Source organism: Erpetoichthys calabaricus, chromosome 6 (assembly GCF_900747795.2).
Source record: "Erpetoichthys calabaricus chromosome 6, fErpCal1.3, whole genome shotgun sequence".
Lineage (NCBI taxonomy): Eukaryota > Metazoa > Chordata > Cladistia > Polypteriformes > Polypteridae > Erpetoichthys > Erpetoichthys calabaricus.
Window position 1 is genome coordinate 48,832,253 of NC_041399.2, and position 19,578 is coordinate 48,851,830.

At 38.5% G+C, this 19,578-nt stretch overlaps 1 protein-coding gene across 2 annotated transcripts in view; it reads right to left on the reverse strand.

The window, feature by feature from the left end:
* Window positions 1-9,629, reverse strand: part of ca8 (carbonic anhydrase VIII) — a 162,269-nt gene extending 152,640 nt beyond the window's left edge. Inside the window, exon 1 of one of the 2 annotated variants that reach the window (XM_051929385.1) lies at window positions 9,012-9,629. In XM_051929385.1, the coding sequence (XP_051785345.1) occupies window positions 9,012-9,084 (73 nt within the window). In that variant the 5' untranslated portion in view covers window positions 9,085-9,629. The remainder of the gene's footprint in view (window positions 1-9,011) is intronic. The other variant, XM_028803561.2, reaches the window with a different exon arrangement.
* Between the last annotated feature and the right edge of the window lie 9,949 nt (window positions 9,630-19,578).

Below are 19,578 nucleotides of genomic sequence, written 5' to 3' on the forward strand. Positions count from 1 at the left end.
TTAAATATTTCCCAGCAAATACACTGATGAAACTCCTTATCCCACAAGACTATTTCTCAGCAAGGCATCCCAGTGGGGGAAGATCATTAAGCCAGAGTGACGATGTTCTTATTTTACTACTCGCACATCAAACACAGGTTTCAGTAGGAATGGGAGAGCATTATGGCAAAATGCCATATTTATTATGTAACATTTATACGAAACAGCTTTGCGAATACCTGTAATAATCATCCATGTTAAAAATTTAAAAATTACAGTACCCTCATTTCAAAAATTTACCATGACAAAGGTGACCTCAGAGCAGACAGACCAATACCTTTCATTCAAATCAGTCATTGCCACAGTGGTGCCCCCTTGTGGGAGCAATTATTATGATATATAGCACGTGTTTAATACAAAGGCACAACTCAAAAGGCTCCATTATGCAATAAAATATATTATTTTTTCAAACTTGCTGAATACAACTCGGAATCATGAGGGGAGCTGGAATGCAGACTAAGGAAATAGCCACTCCTGCCTCCAACTACTTTAGAATCACCAATTAACCTAACATCCACATTTTTAGGATTTGTGAGGAAAACCACAATGCCAGGAGAAAATGGCGCTCAGGTAAAACATAGACAACAACCTGGACACTGGCTCTGACAGGCAGCAGCACTAATCTCTGCACTACCATGACATTATGCAGTTGTAATGTACAAAGATAATATTATTTCCCAAGTCCATTTTTTGATTTTCTTTTTTATTTTAGGTCAGGCTGATATACAGCAAGTATTATTTAGGTAATGTGTATACTTCAGTCAGATAATTGCAAAATAAATTGTTTTGGACCTGTGCCAGATGTATTCTGTGTATGTTTTCCTTTGATGTAACTTTTAGGATTTTTTTCATTGGTATTCCTTGATAAATTATATAATTTTAATGTAATTATATTAGTCATTCATTTTTCATCCATTATCCAGGACCAGTTTATGTGGGCAACAGTTTTAGCCGTGAGGCCCATATGTCCCCTTTCCTCAGCCACACTTGGCAACTCATACTGTGGAATCCTAAGGTGTTCCCAGGCCTTGTGGGAGATATAATCTTCCCAGCAAGCCTTCTCTGGGGTTTCCTCTCAGCTTGTTGTGCCTGTAAAACCTCCACAGGGAGAGATCTCGGAGGCATCAACATCATTTACCTGAACCACCTCAACTGGCTCAGCAGCTCTACTCTGAGCCTTTCTTGGATGTCTGCACTTCTCACCCTTGAAAGCCCAGCCACTACACTGTGAAAGCTCATTTCAGCCAATTCTGCTTTGCTTTCTGTCTGAGCTTCTTCTTTACCACTATAGAGCGATACACCAATTGCATAACTGTGCTTGCTACCCCAACCCATCTGTCGACCTCATCATTCTTTTTCCCTTCACTCATGAACAAGACCTTGAGATACTCCACTTGACACAGTAACTCACTTCCCACTCGGAGATTTAGAAGTGCTGATCCTCATCCCTGTTGCTTCACACTCAGCTGTAAGCCTTCCCAATGTGTGCTGGAGTTCACAATGAAGGCCACAGAACCATGGCATCTTCAAAAAGCAGTGACACAGTTCTAAAGCCACTGAACAGCTACACCTTGATATTCTGTCCATGAAAACCACAAACAGGATAGGGGACAAAGCACAGCAGAGGAATTGTATTAAGAAACATAAATACTGTATATCCTTAAAAATTCGTTTCTGAAACCATTTGGCTAAATTATTCAGTATTATAATTTTGACTTGCTCCCACTTAAGTTTGTTTTGCGTTTTGCTGCAGGTGCTGTATATGAATTTTATTTAGCAGAATTTCCTTAAAATGTAAATGGTTGCACACCAATATTATAATTTTTTTTTTTTTTTTTTTTAAAGTGAAGAAAAATGTAGGACTTCTTTACTGAATTTCTTATTCCATCCAGTTCCATGATTCTGGTAGTTAAATTGGCAGCTACAATCCTCCTCAGAATATTATTTCATTATTTTATAAAGGACTAGTCATTGTACCTGTCAAAGACATGTACTAGAATAATTAAAAAAAATATTTGCTCTCTCTTGCCCTGAATGTACCTTCCGCACCTTTCCTCCATTTTGGTGCCTGTAAACATCTCTTCACTGGTGCACCATATCTTGAGCACATTCTTGTAACGCCTGCTTCTCAGACTGTCATTATTTTCAAGACACTTCTCTCGTCTCCCATATAGTTTTATAATTGCCATCTGTGAAGGCGACTTTCTCAGCAAGCCTCTTACGTCTTTACATCTCCTTGTCCATCTCACATTAGCACTTCCTCTTTAATTGCATTACTAAAGCTAAATTGACCAATCAGATTGCTCTGAGGGAATGGACACACTGACCTTAGTGTTTTATTATATAGTCGATACTACAGAGTGATTCAAACTGTTTTATGTGTGAACTTTATGATAAGACAGTCTTCACTTGGCTTATTTAATAAAATTTGAATGTATTACTACATGGCTTAAAGTTTGTTGTCCTCCCCATTAGACTACATTACCATTGTGACTCCTGAAATTTAACTTCCATCATTGATTGGGATGTTAATCTTTATAAACTATGGATACAACACAGTTGTGAGAATCATCAAAATGTACATTTCAAAGAGGGCAGGATTATTTTTTGGTTAGCCTAAGGTTGAAATGCTGAATCAATTATTACATTTTATAGTTAATCTCAAAGTTCTTCAATGTTAAAATTAAGCAACAATTTACATGTATATATTTGCAAATACTGAAAGTAAAATCAGATTTATAAAACTTGTGCAAGCACAAAAAGAGGCACAAAATGTGCATCTGCAACTTTCCACCCAATAAAAGATAAAATTTATAAAACAAAACTTGACATAGAAACTTGTGTATATTTACAGTAACTCATCTGTACGCAACATGTCAGAGAAACTGGGAAATTATGACACCCTTGGTCAAGTAGGGAAATGCAGCCAAACCATCTGAATGATGACTCGTGCACAAAAATGAATGTCACTAACTAACTAATGAAGGTTGACATGGCAAATATATTAAACCTCAAAAGTGATGAACATGATGTATAGACTCTAATTTAGTTTCCTTTTAAGAGGGCTAATGCTGTGTATTCGCACTGAAGAACTTAGTTTATATAAGCTACTTTTTGACACTTCACTGGATTTTCTATTGTACAAATGCAATCCCTTGTTACCAATAATTGCATTAATTTAAAACAAAATTGCAATTCCCTCCCTGCCTACAGAAAGCTATAAATATCATGCACTACAGCCTATTCATAGCGTAATGTTTGGGCTTATTTGATGCTATTTGAAGCTTTGGTTCCATCCTGTCTGCTGTGCTGGAAGCCATAAACGACTGATGAGGCGTAATGTTCATCTTGCGTATGGTGCAGGTGTAAAGGCCAACATAAAAAGACAATTTGCAGCAATGTCCAAGTTTCCTAACTTAATCAGGGCAATTCACTGCGCTCATATTACAATAAGGTACTTAGTGAGAATGACTCTGATTTTGTTAACATACAGTAAGCAGTTACATTCCATTAGCATATAAGTCATCTGTGATGCCAAGATGAGACAGAAAACTCAGTTGGTGGTGTCAGAATGTGTCAGGTGAGAGGCTATTCTACCAGCCAACGGAGGTCTGCAGCATTGTGATTGCCTACAGTTTGGATGATGTTGATTAGCAAAAATCATATACGGTTGTTTCAGGGTGGTAACCATTTGGGACTAAAGGCATATTCATATACACATATTTACAAGATGATTGTCATTTATAAAGAGTAAATTGTGTACAAATATGGGTCTGCCAGGTTTTATAAATTAGATTTATTTTCATATGCATACTTTCAAGATCAAAACCATTCAGAGTTTAGGAGACAAGAGAAGAAAACTAAGCATTAGAATGCATGTAAAGTTTTCTGCAGATGCAGAATTTTTGGTTCAAAGTAAAAATAACAGAAAGAAAACAAAAGTATTTTAGGGCTTGTGTAGCCTTTTTAGTACATATTGTGAACTCACCAAGTCCTATGTGCACATAGAGCCTTTGTTATTTCCACAGTTTATTACTTTCCTGCTTAACCCAGTTGAAACATTGCTGCTTAGATATCAGATTTCCCATAGTTCTATTCTGATGTAAATTGACTGTTTGTTTTCTCTCATATCTTGCTTTATTTATTTTTCTTGTTGGCATGGGAAGGCATCATGTTACCACAAATGGTGCAAGGATGATGCCAATATGATGACAATATGTAAACACAGCTATCCCAGCTTTCATTATTCCTCAGTGGATACAAAACTTTTAACATCTCTCTGTAGAGTAGTTAGGCCCTAGTGCAAAATTTGCAATTTTTGGTATCAACATCCTATTGTTTCTGACTTACACCTGTTTTGACCCCTTTTGATTTTGGTGTGATGTCACAGCTTTGTCTCTTAGCCTGGCTTGACCACACCTCTGTTTGTGCCAGTCATCTATTGGTAAAGTGAAATCTCACAACAATCCACTTGCTAGTTCAACGCGTCAACACTTATTGAGAGAAAATAAGCAGATCCCAAGATGATAATTTAATAATAACTCCACCAACTCTGAGAGGAGCAGGAGGTTGATCCAGATAAAATAAATAAAATGAAAATAAATTTTGTCAATTTGCATCATAGTAAAAATAAAAATTAACCCATAAAAAATTCATCCATCCATCCATTTTTAAATCCACCAACCCATCACATGGTGAATACATTCACACACAAAATGAAATACAGAGGGGAAAATTTAAAATGCACAAAATCATGCAAATAAAAATGTGTTAATATGACCGTATCTTCTTCATTTTGGCCAGTTATATCGTTTTTGTGCCCACTGAGAACATGATGGTCAGAATTTAATCCCAGTCAGGGGATGATAACAGCCGAGGAGAGGGGTAATGGTGCACTCATTTCCAGTTACAATATATTGTTTATCTATACATTATGAAAGTCATATGTCTGAGTTCAGGATTATGTACTGGGTATGAAGAAGGAACCAACCTTTAACAGGGGCAGAATCACTCACACCTTGATGCTCCTTCATAACAGGTCTATTTAGAGTCACCAACAAGCAAGATGCGGGAGGAAAACCAGAGGATGTGCAAGCTCCACACAGGCAGTTACAACAACAATAACGTTTATTTATATAGTACATTTTCATACAAACAATGTAACTCAAAGTGCTTCACAAGAGTCAAAGAGAAAGTTGCATGAAAAAAAGCAATGAAGATAAGGCAATAATATTAAAGAATAAGTAACAAACAAAATATAAGGTCAGATGTCCATGAGGACAGCAAAAGACAACAACAACGACAAAAATAAACTCCAGTTAGGCTGGAGAAAAACAAAATCTGCAGGGGTTCCAAGGCCACCTAGCCCCCACTGTGCAGGCCAGGATTCAAATTCAGTGAGCTGGTACTGTGAGGTGGTAGCGGTAGGCACTACAATGCAAAGTGTTACCCGTGGGCAAAAGGAACATCAATTATAAATCCAAGATGGGAGACACCATCATATAGGAAGCAACCTCTACAGAGAATTTAGGGGTTTGTGTTGACACAACATTTTCATTGACTAATCAAAGCACAGAAGCAATTAAAAAGGCCAATAAAATGTTAGGTTATACCATCAAAATTGCTGAATTCAAGTCAAGGGATGTTATCCTCAAACAATGTAATACACTCATAAGAACGCATCTGGTGAACTGTGTGCAGTTCTGGTCACCACGGTACAAGAAAGACATAGCAACACTTGAAGCTCTGCAGAAGAGAACAACCAAGTGCATCCCAGGATTTAAGGACATGTCCTATTCTGACAGACTCAGAGAATTAAACCTGTTTGGTCTCAAGTAGGACCTAATCCAGGTATTTAAAATACTCAAAGGCATTGCTAAAGTTGATCCAGCAACATTCTTTCATCTTAAGGGTAAACCACGTACTCGAAGACATCAGTGGAAATTAAGGGGAAGTGCATTTAGGCCTGAAGCCAGAAAGCACTTCATTACTGAAAGAGTTGTGGGACTCTGAAACAAACTACCAAGATACGTAGTTGAAGTAGAAACCTTGACAACTTTTTAGAAGAATCTGGAGGAGAAACTGGTAACTTAGCTATTAGCTAAACAAACGGGTTTGATGGACTGAATGGCCGCCTCACGTTTGTCAAATTTCTTAGGTTTCTTATGTTTCTAACCATTGAGCTGGCCTCAAATAAGTTAGTCATCCATTTTTATTTTACCTGATGCCCTTCACATAGCACCTCATCTCAAGGTGTGTTACTAAGTAAGCCAGTTGACGTAGATGTGCCTGTATTTGTTTTGCTTGACATACCGCTTTTTATCCGAGTTCTTTCTGTACTTCTTCAGTCTTTTGTTATACAGTTTTTTGTTCCTGAAACTAGGCTATGTGCATTAAAATGCTTTTATACTGTACATATAACATCTTCCTCTGTATATGATGCCTTTAGTAATATTCTCACAATGTGCTTTACAAAGTAGGTATTTATAATACACTTCAAAAAGAATGCAAGCACACATTAACATTCAAGAGATGAGGCTACAGAAGTGGTGGCATGAAGCCAAAAGAACAGTAGATTAAGTGGGATAGGACAGATAGGTGTGGATAACAAGGAGAACCAGAAAATGAGGTGTCACCGCTAAGGAATGAGAACATCGAATACAACTGAGAAGAGGTGAGGCTTATTTCTAAATTTCTCCAAATTGTGCCATTAAAATGGCACATTAAACACAACCTGAACACACAGTCTACAGCCCTTCTTTTTACCAGTAAGGGAAAAGTGCTCAGCAGAGTTGTAGTCACTATATTGATTCATGTCTCTTAAATTGCTACTGAAGAAAGTGAATATCACTCAGAACACCCAAAGGGCAAATCCGCAGTGTAAGTGCTAACTCTAACCAATTACTCTTTAAAAAGAGCGCAGTTCATCAAATCATTCTGACAACCATGCCAGAGTAATTTTTACTGAATGGCTACAACAAAGTGAAATTGGCATCAACAATGAAACAGAGTCGCTTTGCTGTTCTTTTTGCTTTATGGCAATATTGTATTCTGTCAAACAATGAGAAAGGCTGGACATTAATAAAACATACTACCATTTTCATCTCAGCAGTTCCCTGTATTTGTACCTGAAGAATGGCATCTGAAAATAAGGGAGGAGAATGAGATGTTCTGATTAAAATGTTCAGAAGTTTTGCCAGCTCGTTCACATTAGCCTGATAGCCGTCACGTTTAAAGCACCTTATCTTTAGCATTTAGTCGATACTGAGAAAAATGAACAAGATTAGAGAACAAAATTTTATGTACTGTGTTAAAAAAGCAAGATTAGATTTACAGGAGGAGAGTGATAGCCAAGCCGCTGTTAACATCTATAACTGACTAAAAAAGGACAGCTTATAAAATGCTTCATGCATTACTTTGTTTTTTTTTTCTTTTTATAGGGCATCTTGTTTAGTGCTCACAGCAAAGGCGTATTATATTGCGATTTCTTTAGGATGTTTCCTCCTTTTCTTCAAAGCGTCTTGAAATTGTATCCGTAAGAATCTTCCTGGCACAAAAGATTCTGTCAGTGCTTCCTTGGTCAAATCTTCCCACCAAAGCTCATAGTACGCCCACCATTAACATTACTGGAGAGAAAGACAGTGGCTCAACTTTTTAAAGCATGTTTAAGAACCACTTTGAAAAAAAAAATCCCTTTTAATTCTATTGAAAGAAAGAAAGAAAGAAAGAAAGAAAGAAAGGCTTCATTTATTAAAAGTAAAGTCAGTGATTTAAAAAAAGGAAGGATAAAAGATAAACTTCAAGAACATCACAAAGTCAGTTATTTTCTAGCCTGCTTAGTCCTGAACAGGTTTGTGGTGGTGCTGGCGATAAGGCCAGCTGGAATAGGGCACAAGGTAGGAACAAATCCTGGACAGGGTGCCAGTCCATCGCAGGGCAAGCTCACACACACACACAGAGGAAACCCACAGAGTCACGGAGAGAACATGCAAACTCAATGCAGGGAGGACCCGAGATGCAAACCCTGGTCTCCTTATTGTGAGCCAGCAGGGTTTTCACTCTGCCACTGTGATGCTCAAAATCACAAAGTTAGGGAAAGTTTTATTTTTTGATCTAATTAAACAAAGTTATAGAAAAATAAAAGGGAAGGTAAAAGAAAGTTTTTTAAATTGTTGAAAATTGAATTAACCTGCTTCATCAAATAAAACAAGTGAGCAATAAAAAGAAAGAAAGGAAGAAAGAAAGGATTTAATTACAAAAAATAAAGTCAAAGTCAATGATTTCAATAAAGAAAGAATGAAAGATAGTGTAAATCATGACAATCACAGTCTTTTAGTGAAGCTTTCATTTTTGACATTATTAAACAAAATACAGTAAAAAGGATAAGAAAAAATATTTCTTTCAAGAAAGAAAGAAAGAAAAACTTTTATGCTTTAGCTGGCAAAATCGGTGGGTGTAACTGCACTTGTCGCTAGAAGTTTATTTTTGGCGATCAGCATTAAAAGCAGCACAATGAATTCCAGAAAAACTAGCACTGAAAGCCTCAAGAGAAAAAAGAAAATAAAGGCACGTAAAGACAGACACAAATTACCAGTCAGAATATCAAAAGACGCTGCTCAAATGCAGAAATCATTTCCCTACACCTTGGTACGACTTGAGGTCAGGTTCAAGCCCAGTGTACACATATACTCATCCCTCCATGAACTTAACTTTTCTTGTTTGCCTTCTTAAATGATTGTGTTGCATCTCTTTTATTTATCTTTTCCTTTTAGTTAGTAGGCCTGGAAAGGGGGAAGCCATTAGAATGGCCTTGAAACCACAGATGCTTATTCCTGTATTTTATTTATTTTAATGATTAAGTTTTTTTTTTTTTTTTTTTAATCTGCATTTTCTTTGACTTTTTATTCAGTAATGTGTTTATTTGCAAAGCTTCAGTGAAGGCTGTAAATATAAACTGAAAGGAATACACTTACCCTCTTCATATCCCCACTCCAAATCTTCTTTATGTGGATAATAATCAGAATCTTCAATACTGTTGTCAGCCATTAAGGTCTGAATGTGCTTTCTGTTTCTTTTTAGGATTCTTTTAAGTGCTTGGAGTTTATTTCCAAAGAAAAAAAAAAGTTAGCCTTTTTTAGTCACTTGAAATAGCAGAAGAAGTACAGCAAACTCTCCAGGCAGTGATGTTTAAAGCTTCAGTCCAGCTTTGCAGTGATATGAAAAGTGCAGGGTTGCTCAGATCACAAAATTTAGGAATGAATGAGATCTGGTGTCAGCAGCAGGACACTGTGGATCAAGTCTGTACAGTAATGAGAAGAGCAGTCTCACAGCGTGGCTTCTCTCTCTCTCTCTCTCAATTGCTCTGTTTTTTCTTTCCTTCCTGACGCTCAAGCAAGCAGCTTGCATTCACTCACTCAGAGTCAAATCTGGAGCACTCTGAGCCACACAGAAAAGGAACAGCAGCAATCCCAACCCAGCTGAGGTAGACTGAAGTCTGACACCGGGAGCTGTGCAAATGAAGAAGTCTCGCTGTGTGCTGATTGGCCGCCCCAGACCTGATACACGGGTGACTCAGAAGAGCTTTGTTAGACTTTAGCCTCTGAGCCCACTTGCAAAGTGCTGCTGCCTGATAACAAGAAGTTGGGTGCAATTAATCAGACCCAGTTTTCATAGCAGAGGAAAAGGAGGTGTTATTTTGTGAAAGCAGTCTTTTGAGAGTCAAAGCCCTTTGAGACAACCTTGAGAAGTGCAAGGCCGCTGCTCCTAGGACTTTGAGTTGTTTGTTTTCTGTCCTAGTCAGCAGGGATTCTGATAATGGTTTGACAGGCACTAACAAATATCTCTTGGGGGATGTAGGGGGTGTTTAGTTTAACTCTTAGTAAATCCTAAATATCCTAAGCAATCGGTCATTACTACATAGGCAGTCTTTGTGACCACCAGTATATAATGATAAAATAGGAAATGTTTTCTTTAAACAGAGTAAGCAATGAAGTCAGAATACCTGTCAACAATTCAGCAGATTACATAAAAAGTCAAGGGAGCTGTTGCTAAACAAGCAAAATTCATTCTGTGCAATTTATAGATGTGATGAGTGTTAGGAATTGTAGGAAGTGCAGAAGAAAAGATAAACAGAATAACTCCAACTTTTAGAAAATTCTATTTTAACACTAGACGACCTAGTGATTAACTCAAAGGCCATTATGTTTCATTCCCGGCACAGGTACTGACTGTGTAGGTTTTGCATGTTCTCCCTCTGACTGGGTGATTTATTTATTTATTTATTTGTCAGGGTCATGTAGTTTTGGATTAGTGATGTGTGAAAGATAGATAGACAATAACTGTGTATAATTTTAACGTTTACCCCCCCCAGGTGGAATTGAAGAGTCGCATAGTGTGGGGGAGGAACGATTTCCTCAGTCTGTCAGTGGAGCAGGAGAGTGACAGCAGTCTGTCGCTGAAGCTGCTCCTCTGTCTGGAGATGATACTGTTCAGTGGATGCAGTGGATTCTCCATTATTGACAGGAGCCTGCTCAGTGCCCGTCGCTCTGCCACGGATGTCAAACTGTTCAGAGTGTGAGCTATGACTAACTGGTGTCTTCTCCCTTGCACTCATCCACTACAACGAGTATCACAAATTTTTTAAATGCATGAAGCCATTGAATCCCAAGACCAAAGGCTGCTAGACTCAAATGAAACTGCAGCCTGCACATGCAGGATGTTTTCATTAAGTGAAACTTTCATCTAATTGTTATTTAATTCTTTTCATTTTCAAAAAATACTTTGAAATAAATAGAAGTATAATTCTAGGAGTCATATGTTGTAATGCATTAATTGACTGTTTATTGTATGTGTAAAGTGTATTACTTAGTTTCTACATTACAATCTGTACAATCAGATCATGTGAGGTACTAGTCAGCCCCTAGCACACATACAGTAAAGGCCATGTCACATTTCATCACTTTTCCAGTGATTTTCAGTTGTAGTCTTCATTTACATAATCATAGCAAGTTGGAGACAGTCAGTGGTGTGATCCCATGAAGGTCAGTCGCATAGTCTGACATACCCAGCAACTCACTCCAACTAGTCTGCAACTCGCCCTGACAAATCAAACACGTTTGGTTTTGTCTTTACTCATAGAGCTGAGCTTTTTCTGCATGAAAGCTGACAATCAATGAATGCTCATCTGGGAGTACAATGCATGTAATGAAGCGATGAAGAATAAAGATGTGGCGGTTTTGGACCTCACAGACTGAACAGAAACTCATCTCTCTGATGCCTTGTATTTTACATTTCATGACAAAATGGAAAAAAGAAAAACAAAATGGACGAAGATTGTGACTGACCTCACTGTACCTGTTAACCCTTCGTACAGCACCGGCTCTATCAGGCAGCATGCTATTGGATGACATGACAAAAAAGGCAAGCAGGACTATGCTGTGCTAAATTTGATGTAAGTAGACATAGTTCAGCAATGAGATCTGAAACTGCAGTCAGCAATTTCATAATGCTGTACATTCAACTTAAAGTGTGATGATTCTAGAGGTGTCAGGGAATTCCAACATATAGTCCAGAATGGCAGACATGGACACAAATAGAGAAAGTGTTTTAATTTGGAAAAATGATCACTTCTTCAAGAATTTATTGTGGTAATTTGATAACTGCTGACTACTGATTGACGATTGTGAGTTGTTCTCATTGCCGGCAGCAGCTAAGATGATTAAATGCAAATGATCTTTTCCACCGTTATATTTACTTCAATGTAGAATGCATTCGCTTGTACAGAGCTTGCTCTACATGAATACAAGATGCAACATAAGTAAAGTACACCAAGCAGCAGTAAGCTTGCTTGTAGTATGCATTGACATACATAAATGCTTTTTAAGGGTCTTGGAAAAGGGAAATGAAAAGGGAACTGCTAGCATTGATGCACAGCCACTAACGCAGTTTCCATTTGAGCCGACATAATTTGCGTTTTGAGCCTCAAGCCCTGGTCTTTTTGCATGGCATAATCAGCCACTATTGTCCATCATTTAGAAGCCTGCTTTTAATGAGGGTGGAGTTCTATCACCGGAAACACAAGAAGCATTTAAAAATGGACACTAAATGGAGCTGTAAACATGCCATTTCTAGGCAGTATTTGTTTTCTGTTTTCTTATTTTATTTTCATCCTGGACATTAAACAAGGTGTCCCTTCAAGCCCCACCCCTCTTTTACAGCATGTAGTATCTAACTGATACAGAGGTAACAGACATACAGTGTCCTCAGAATGTATTCAGACCCCTTCACTGTTAACACATTTTGTTATGTTGCAGCCTTATGCTGAAATCATTTAAATTATTTTTTCCCTGATCAAACAATATTCAATACCCCAGAATGACACAGCAAAAGCAAGATTTTAGAAATTTTTGGAAATTTATTAAAGAAAAGTGAAATAAACTGACATAAGAATTTGGATGCTTTACTCAGTACTTCTTTGAAGCAGCTTTGACAGAAATTACAGCCTGGCGTTTTCTTGGGTATCAAGTGATATATATTATATATTAATGGCCTTCAGCTCAATCCCGAGCCATGGCGACTTGATGGATGAACGATCTGTAGGAAGATTGATCATGTGTAAGTCTAGATAGGTCCACCAGTGTCTCCTCCGCCGTTATTTTGATTGTGTCGAGCCATCAAATAGCTGGTCTTCCTCTTTGCCTTGTTCCTTCTGTTCTTCAGACCATGATATCCCTCTCCAGTGATCGCTCTCTTCATATGATATGTCCAAAGTAGGCAAGTCATAGCTTGGTAATCCTTGATATGAGAGACATATCCGGCTTGATTTGTTCCAAAATTGATTTGTTCGTTCTTCTGGCCGTCCATGGTGTTGATAACATTCTTCTCCAGCACCACATTTCGAAGGTGTTGATTCTTCTTCTATCTTGTTTCTTTATCGTCCAGGTTTCACAACCATATGTTACCACAGAAAAGACCAAACTATGTACGAGCCGTGTCTTCGTCAATTGTGAAATGTTCCTTGAGAAGGAACATTTCTCATGGAACATCATGTGATAAACTTCAGAAAACTAGATATGGGAATTTTCTGCCATTCTTCTCTGCAGATCCTCTCAAGATTTGTCAGGTTCCATGGAGACTGTCAGACAGCTGTTTTTGGGTCTGCCCAGAAATGTTTAATTGGGTTCAAGTCCAGGGTCTGGATGGGCGACTGAAGAACATTCACAGAGTTGAATCAAAGCCACTGCTGTGTTGTCTGTACTATGTGCACAGGGTACTGAGGGTCGTGTCCAATTGGAAGGTGAACGTTTGGCACAGTCTGAGGTCCACATTGCTCTGGAGCAGGTTTTTATTAATATCTCAGTTCTTTGTTCTGTTCGGCCTTCTCTCTGCCTTGACTAGCCTCCCAACCACTGCCACTGAAAACCAACCCCACAGCATGATGATGCCACCATCATGTTTCACTGCTGGAATGGTTTTGCGCAGGTGAAGAGTGGTGCCTGGTTTCTTACAGATATCACATCTGGAGCTCAGATAGAATGAGGTCCACTAGGTTTTTGGTCACATCTCTTACCAAGGCCCTTCTTCCAGGTTGGTTGGTTTTGCTGGGAAGCCAACTCTAGTTATGTTTGTTCCAAACTTATTCCACTTAAGAATTATCATGGCAACGTTGCTCTTGGAAACCTTCAATGTTAAAGGATTTTTTTTGTAGCCATCCCCAGATATGTGCATTGATTCGATGCTATCTCCAAGCTCTGCAGGCGGCCCCTTCGACCTCATGGCTTGGTTTTTGCTCTGATACACATGGTCAGTTGTGGGACCGTTATAGACAGGTGTGTGCCTTTCCTAATCAAGTCTAATCGATTGAATTGACCAAATTGTGGACTCCAAACAAGGTGTAGAAACACCTCAATGATGGTCAGTAGAATGGGATGCACCTCATGCAGATTTCAGGTGTCATAGCAAAGCTTTTGTGTCAGTGAGATATTATAGTTTTTTATGTTTAATAAATTTGTGTAAAATTCTTAAAGTCTTGTTTTTGCTTTGTCATTATGGTTTATTAAGTGTTCTTTGATGAGGTAAAAAAATATTTAAGTGATTTTAGCACAAAGCCATAAAGGAATAGATAATGGCAGCAGAAACCAAAACTATTTGAGCTGAATGGGTAACTCCTGTGTGAAACTTTATATCGAAGTGCAAGTCATTACACTGCATTGAAGCACATCCCATCCTTTTCCTGAAACATTTTACTCCACTATAGGGTCACGCAGAGCTGGAGGCCATCCTGGCAGCTTAGGGTTAATGTAGAAACCAACCCTGAGCAGAAAGCAGTTCATCCAGAAAACATTCAACTAAAAATCCTCACTCACTCATTCCATCCAAGATGAGAGATGGAAATTAACTTAGCACTTATGTTTTTTGGTGTTGTGAGAGGAAAGCTGGAGCTACTGCTGATAATCCACACAAACATAGGACAAATTAGTAAAATTCATGCAGTTACCAAGCTAGGAGTCAAATCCAGTATCCTGGAGCTGTGAGGCCGAAGCTATTGGGATGCCATCATAACCCATTCATCCATCTATTTCCTAACCTGCTCAACTATATCAGGGTCACAAGGAGCTTTCTCAGTACCTCTGGATAGAAGGCAAGAAATAGACCATGCATGAGATGCCAATTAATCACAATCAATGTGACCAATTTACAGTCTGTCTTAATAAATAATAAGTACTACCTTTTATTACCTTTTAGTACTTTATCTTGTTATTTGTCTTCATTCCAAGGAAGCAGTTATCAGTCACATAGTGTAAGGAATCAGCATGGCTTTGTACCTTTCACAGAACTCTCTGTTCATGGTGTCCTAAATAATACATGTAACTTATGTAATTAGATAATATGATTGATAAGTACTCAATGTAAGTCTAAATAAAAATAAAGTACTTGCTGTGAAATAAATAGTATTGTGTATAATATGATAACATCAAGAACAAATGGATTTGAATATGTGAAAAAGATACTGTATTAACAAGATATGCACAACACAGCTTTATGCACAATAACCTGATGGATGGCTTGCTTTGTCTATCACCTATTGAGAACATTCAACATTTGGTTAGGGGTAAAGAGCCCATGATTCTGTTAACACATTCATATTTGAATATAATAACAGATACAACATATTAACCCACGGGCAATGCACAAATGCATTTACCTTACTCATCTGTGTATGATCCTACAGGATGTTAGAACAGAAACAGTTTATTGCAATGCAATCGAAAGACCAAAAATCAAAGGATAAGTTCAGCATTTTTCAGTCCCAGTCCCAAGTTATTTCTTCACAAACATGGTATATATGCATTTGCCACGTGAAATTGTGTTCTAAAGTTAAGCGCTTTCTATGCATTTAAAAAAATACACAGCTAGTTCTAGTGTTTTTTTAATGTAACCTTTCTTTTACAAGAAGATTTTAAAAAGCAATGGAGCAAAAATCAGCACCCAACTAGGTAGACAGTTGTGCAGTCAGTAGTAGATGTCTGAAAGTGAGTGTCTTATAGCCATTCAGAAATACTCCCTATCAAGTAAGCCATTTTTGATCTTTACTGGAAACACTTGACGATGAACTCAGCGCTAAATGTAAGCTCCATCTGTGCTTTTTCCTGTCGAAAAACCAAGTCAAAACCAAAAGAAGCAAACAATCCGACAAACAAAATGCGAGGGCGAGATGGAAATCAGTAATCGCCTACTTGTTAGGAAGCCGGATATTGCTAAAAAGGAGTTCAGAGATTTTATTCTACTGTAGGATATAGTGTGCAACAGAACTACCACCATATTTATCCTGTCACATCCCGTGATGTAATTGAAGTGACAATTATAGTAATGTTATGCATACTACCACACCATGTAAATAAACATTTATTTATATAGCACATTTTCATACAAATAATGCAGCTCAAAGTGCTTTACATGATGAAGAAAGAGAAAAAAGACAAAATAAATAAAAATTAGAATAAGGGAACACTTATTAACATAGAATAAAAGTAAGGTCCAATGGCCAGGGAGGACAGAAAAAACAAAAAAAACTCCAGACGGCTGGAGAAAAAAAAATCTGCAGGGGTTCCAAGGCCACGAGTCCCCCCAGCCCCCTCTGGGCATTCTACCTAACATACATGACCTCAATCAGTCCTCATGGTATTCAGGGTTCTCATGGAAGAACTTGATGATGACGGTCATGTGGACTTCTGGCCTTTAATCCATCAATGTAGGGACATCACAGTGCTTTGATCAGGTGATGGTGGCGCAGGTCGCCACCCCGGAAACCTGGAAAAAGAACAGAATAGAAAGTAGGGGTTAGTACAGATTTTGGAGCTATATAGAACGGGATGGGAATAAAAATAACATTTTCTCAAATAAATCAAAATGATTAAAAAAACTCCAAAACAGAATCTATACATTAAAAAGCATTACATAATTCAGAATTTAAAGTCCGTTTGTCTGTCCAGGACTTTAAATCACCTGTAGCTCGCAAACCGTTTGAACTATTGACCTGAAATTTGGTACACACATAATACGTGGAGTTGTACTATCCGCTTTTGGGGTGATGATTGGCCTCCAAGGTTATTCCTCTTTGTATTTTTATTTTATTTTATTGTAGAATCAACTCTCGGCAGTGGCCAGCAGGCGGCCGTGCGGCACATGTGTACGGGCGCCGTTCTCATTCCCTACCACCTTCACCGTCATTTCCCCTACCTTTTCATATCTTAAATCATTCTTGAGGCAGATTGAAAATGTAAGTGCCAGCTTAAGTGAAAAATTAAGGAAAACATACTAAGTAATTGCAACACAAACACTGATTTAATCAGTTTAATGAGAAAAGATGCCGACGAAAGAAGAGAAGAAGCGGGTCGCTAGGGTGGAGAAAAGAAGAGCTGCTCAGGAAACAGCAAGCACAACATCAACCTCTGAGCAAATGAATGGTAAATGTACAGAGAAAGGGGAGGAAAACTAGGAATGCTCAAGTCAAGTGTATTTACAGCAAGTTATCATGCAGTACACCATTATTGGTATATACAGTGCATCCGGAAAGTATTCACAGCGCATCACTTTTTCCACATTTTGTTATGTTACAGCCTTATTCCAAAATGGATTAAATTCATTTTTGTCCTCAGAATTCTACACACAACACCCAATAATGACAACGTGAAAAAAGTTTACTTGAGGTTTTTGCAAATTTATTAAAAATAAAAAAACTGAGAAATCCCATGTACATAAGTATTCACAGCCTTTGCTCAATACTTTGTTGATGCACCTTTGGCAGCAATTACAGCCTCAAGTCTTTTTGAATATGATGCCACAAGCTTGGCACACCTATCCTTGGCCAGTTTTGCCCATTCCTCTTTGCAGCACCTCTCAAGCTCCATCAGGTTGGATGGGAAGCGTCGGTGCACAGCCATTTTAAGATCTCTCCAGAGATGTTCAATCGGATTCAAGTCTGGGCTCTGGCTGAGCCACTCAAGGAGATTCACAGAGTTGTCCTGAAGCCACTCCTTTGATATCTTGGCTGTGTGCTTAGGGTCGTTGTCCTGCTGAAAGATGAACCGTCGCCCCAGTCTGAGGTCAAGAGCGCTCGGGAGCAGGTTTTCATCCAGGATGTCTCTGTACATTGTTGCAGTCATCTTTCCCTTTATCCTGACTAGTCTGCCAGTCCCTGCCGCTGAAAAACATACATACAGCATGATGCTGCCACCACCATGCTTCACTGTAGTGATGGTATTGGCCTGGTGATGAGCGGTGCCTGGTTTCCTCCAAACGTAAAACCTGGCATTCACACCAAACAGTTCAATCTTTGTCTCATCAGACCACAGAATTTTCTTTCTCATGATCTGAGAGTCCTTCAGGTGCCTTTTGGCAAACTCCAGGCGGGCTGCCATGTGACTTTTACTAAGGAGTGGCTTCCATCTAGCCACTCTACCATACAGGCCTGATTGGTGGATTGCTGCAGAGATGGTTGTCCTTCTGGAAGGTTCTCCTCTCTCCACAGAGGACCTCTGGAGCTCTGACAGAGTGACCATCGGCTGTGAATACTTATGTACATGTGCTTTCTCAATTTTTTTATTTTTAATAAATTTGCAAAAACCCCAAGTAAACTTTTTTCACATTGTCATTATTGGGTGTTGTGTGTAGAATTTTGAGGAAAAAAATGAATTTAATCCATTTTGGAATAAGGCTGTAACATGACAAAATGTGGAAAAAGTGATGATGCGCTGTGAATACTTTCTGGATGCACTGTACATAATGCAAAGTTGACTAACTCTCTCACTCACTCACTCATCAACAAAAACACTACTGTTCAGTCAAAAAGCTGAAATTTGTCAGGATGGGGTAATTCAGGGTACTAGGTATCCACTAAGAATATATATCAATATTTAGTGGTAAATCCCCCCCATATTAGAGAAACCAAATACCTCACAGTCTCAAAAATGCCTTGAAGGATTTGATTACATTACAGACATTAGCTGACGTGTCTTTTTTAATTTGTCATTATTTATTAATATTCTGCTAACTTACATACATGTGTTGTGTAGAGAACATGCTTTATGCAAATGAAGGAGGCAGCAGAAGCAATGGATGTGCCAAAGAGCAGTACTAGTCTATGAGACAGACGAACGATTGAAGAAGAGACAGTATCCTGAACAGTAAAAAAGAGACAAGATCACAGCATCTAGAGTCAGGTATGAAATGAAAGGAAACAGTTTGGTAAAGTTCAGGGAAGATGTGAAGTTCAGTTTTAGCAAGCACATTAAACCTCAAGTGCTGGTGTCAGACACTGTGGTTGTGAGCAGGTGTTGCTATGCTAGAAGCTAAAAGGAATTGGGATCCTCCAATTCAAGACCAGCCAGAAATGATTCAGTGGTGTCAGGAAGGAGGTAAGGGATTCAGTGGCTTAAGCAAATGATCTATTGCACCCAGCTCCTGATCTTTTCCTCGATTATAAATATGACCATAGCATTAAACCCTTGATTTTTATATCCATCATATACAATTTAGTCCCTGATTAATGTTGCACTATTATATGAATGTGCGTGAAAGCCCAAAGGGGTCTCCCCACTTCCTTTCATTCTAACTTTATATGCATGTAAGACCATGCACTACAATCACAAAAGAAGCTAAAACCCTGATAGCTGGAAATTCTAGAAACACCCCAAGACTAACAGTGCCATTTTAAACTTAAAAGGTCCCCCAACAAGCTACTCCATTGTGATATACATTTGCCCTTTATGGACATTGAAAGGAGACCCCCACCCCTGACTTCTGAAATCATTTACAATTACATGCACATCTGCTTGCTTACTTTGAATGGGGATACCCCATCTCTCCAACTCTCTGAAGTTCTTTACATTGTTGCCTGAAGTGGCTCAGTACTTCTCAGTTTTTTCTTTGTCTTTGATGTGACCAGCAGTGTTTTCCAGCATGCCGGCTCTTATTGTGGTCATCTGTACTGCTCTGTCTATCTCCAATCCTCAGATGTGGTACTGCAAACTACAAAAGGGA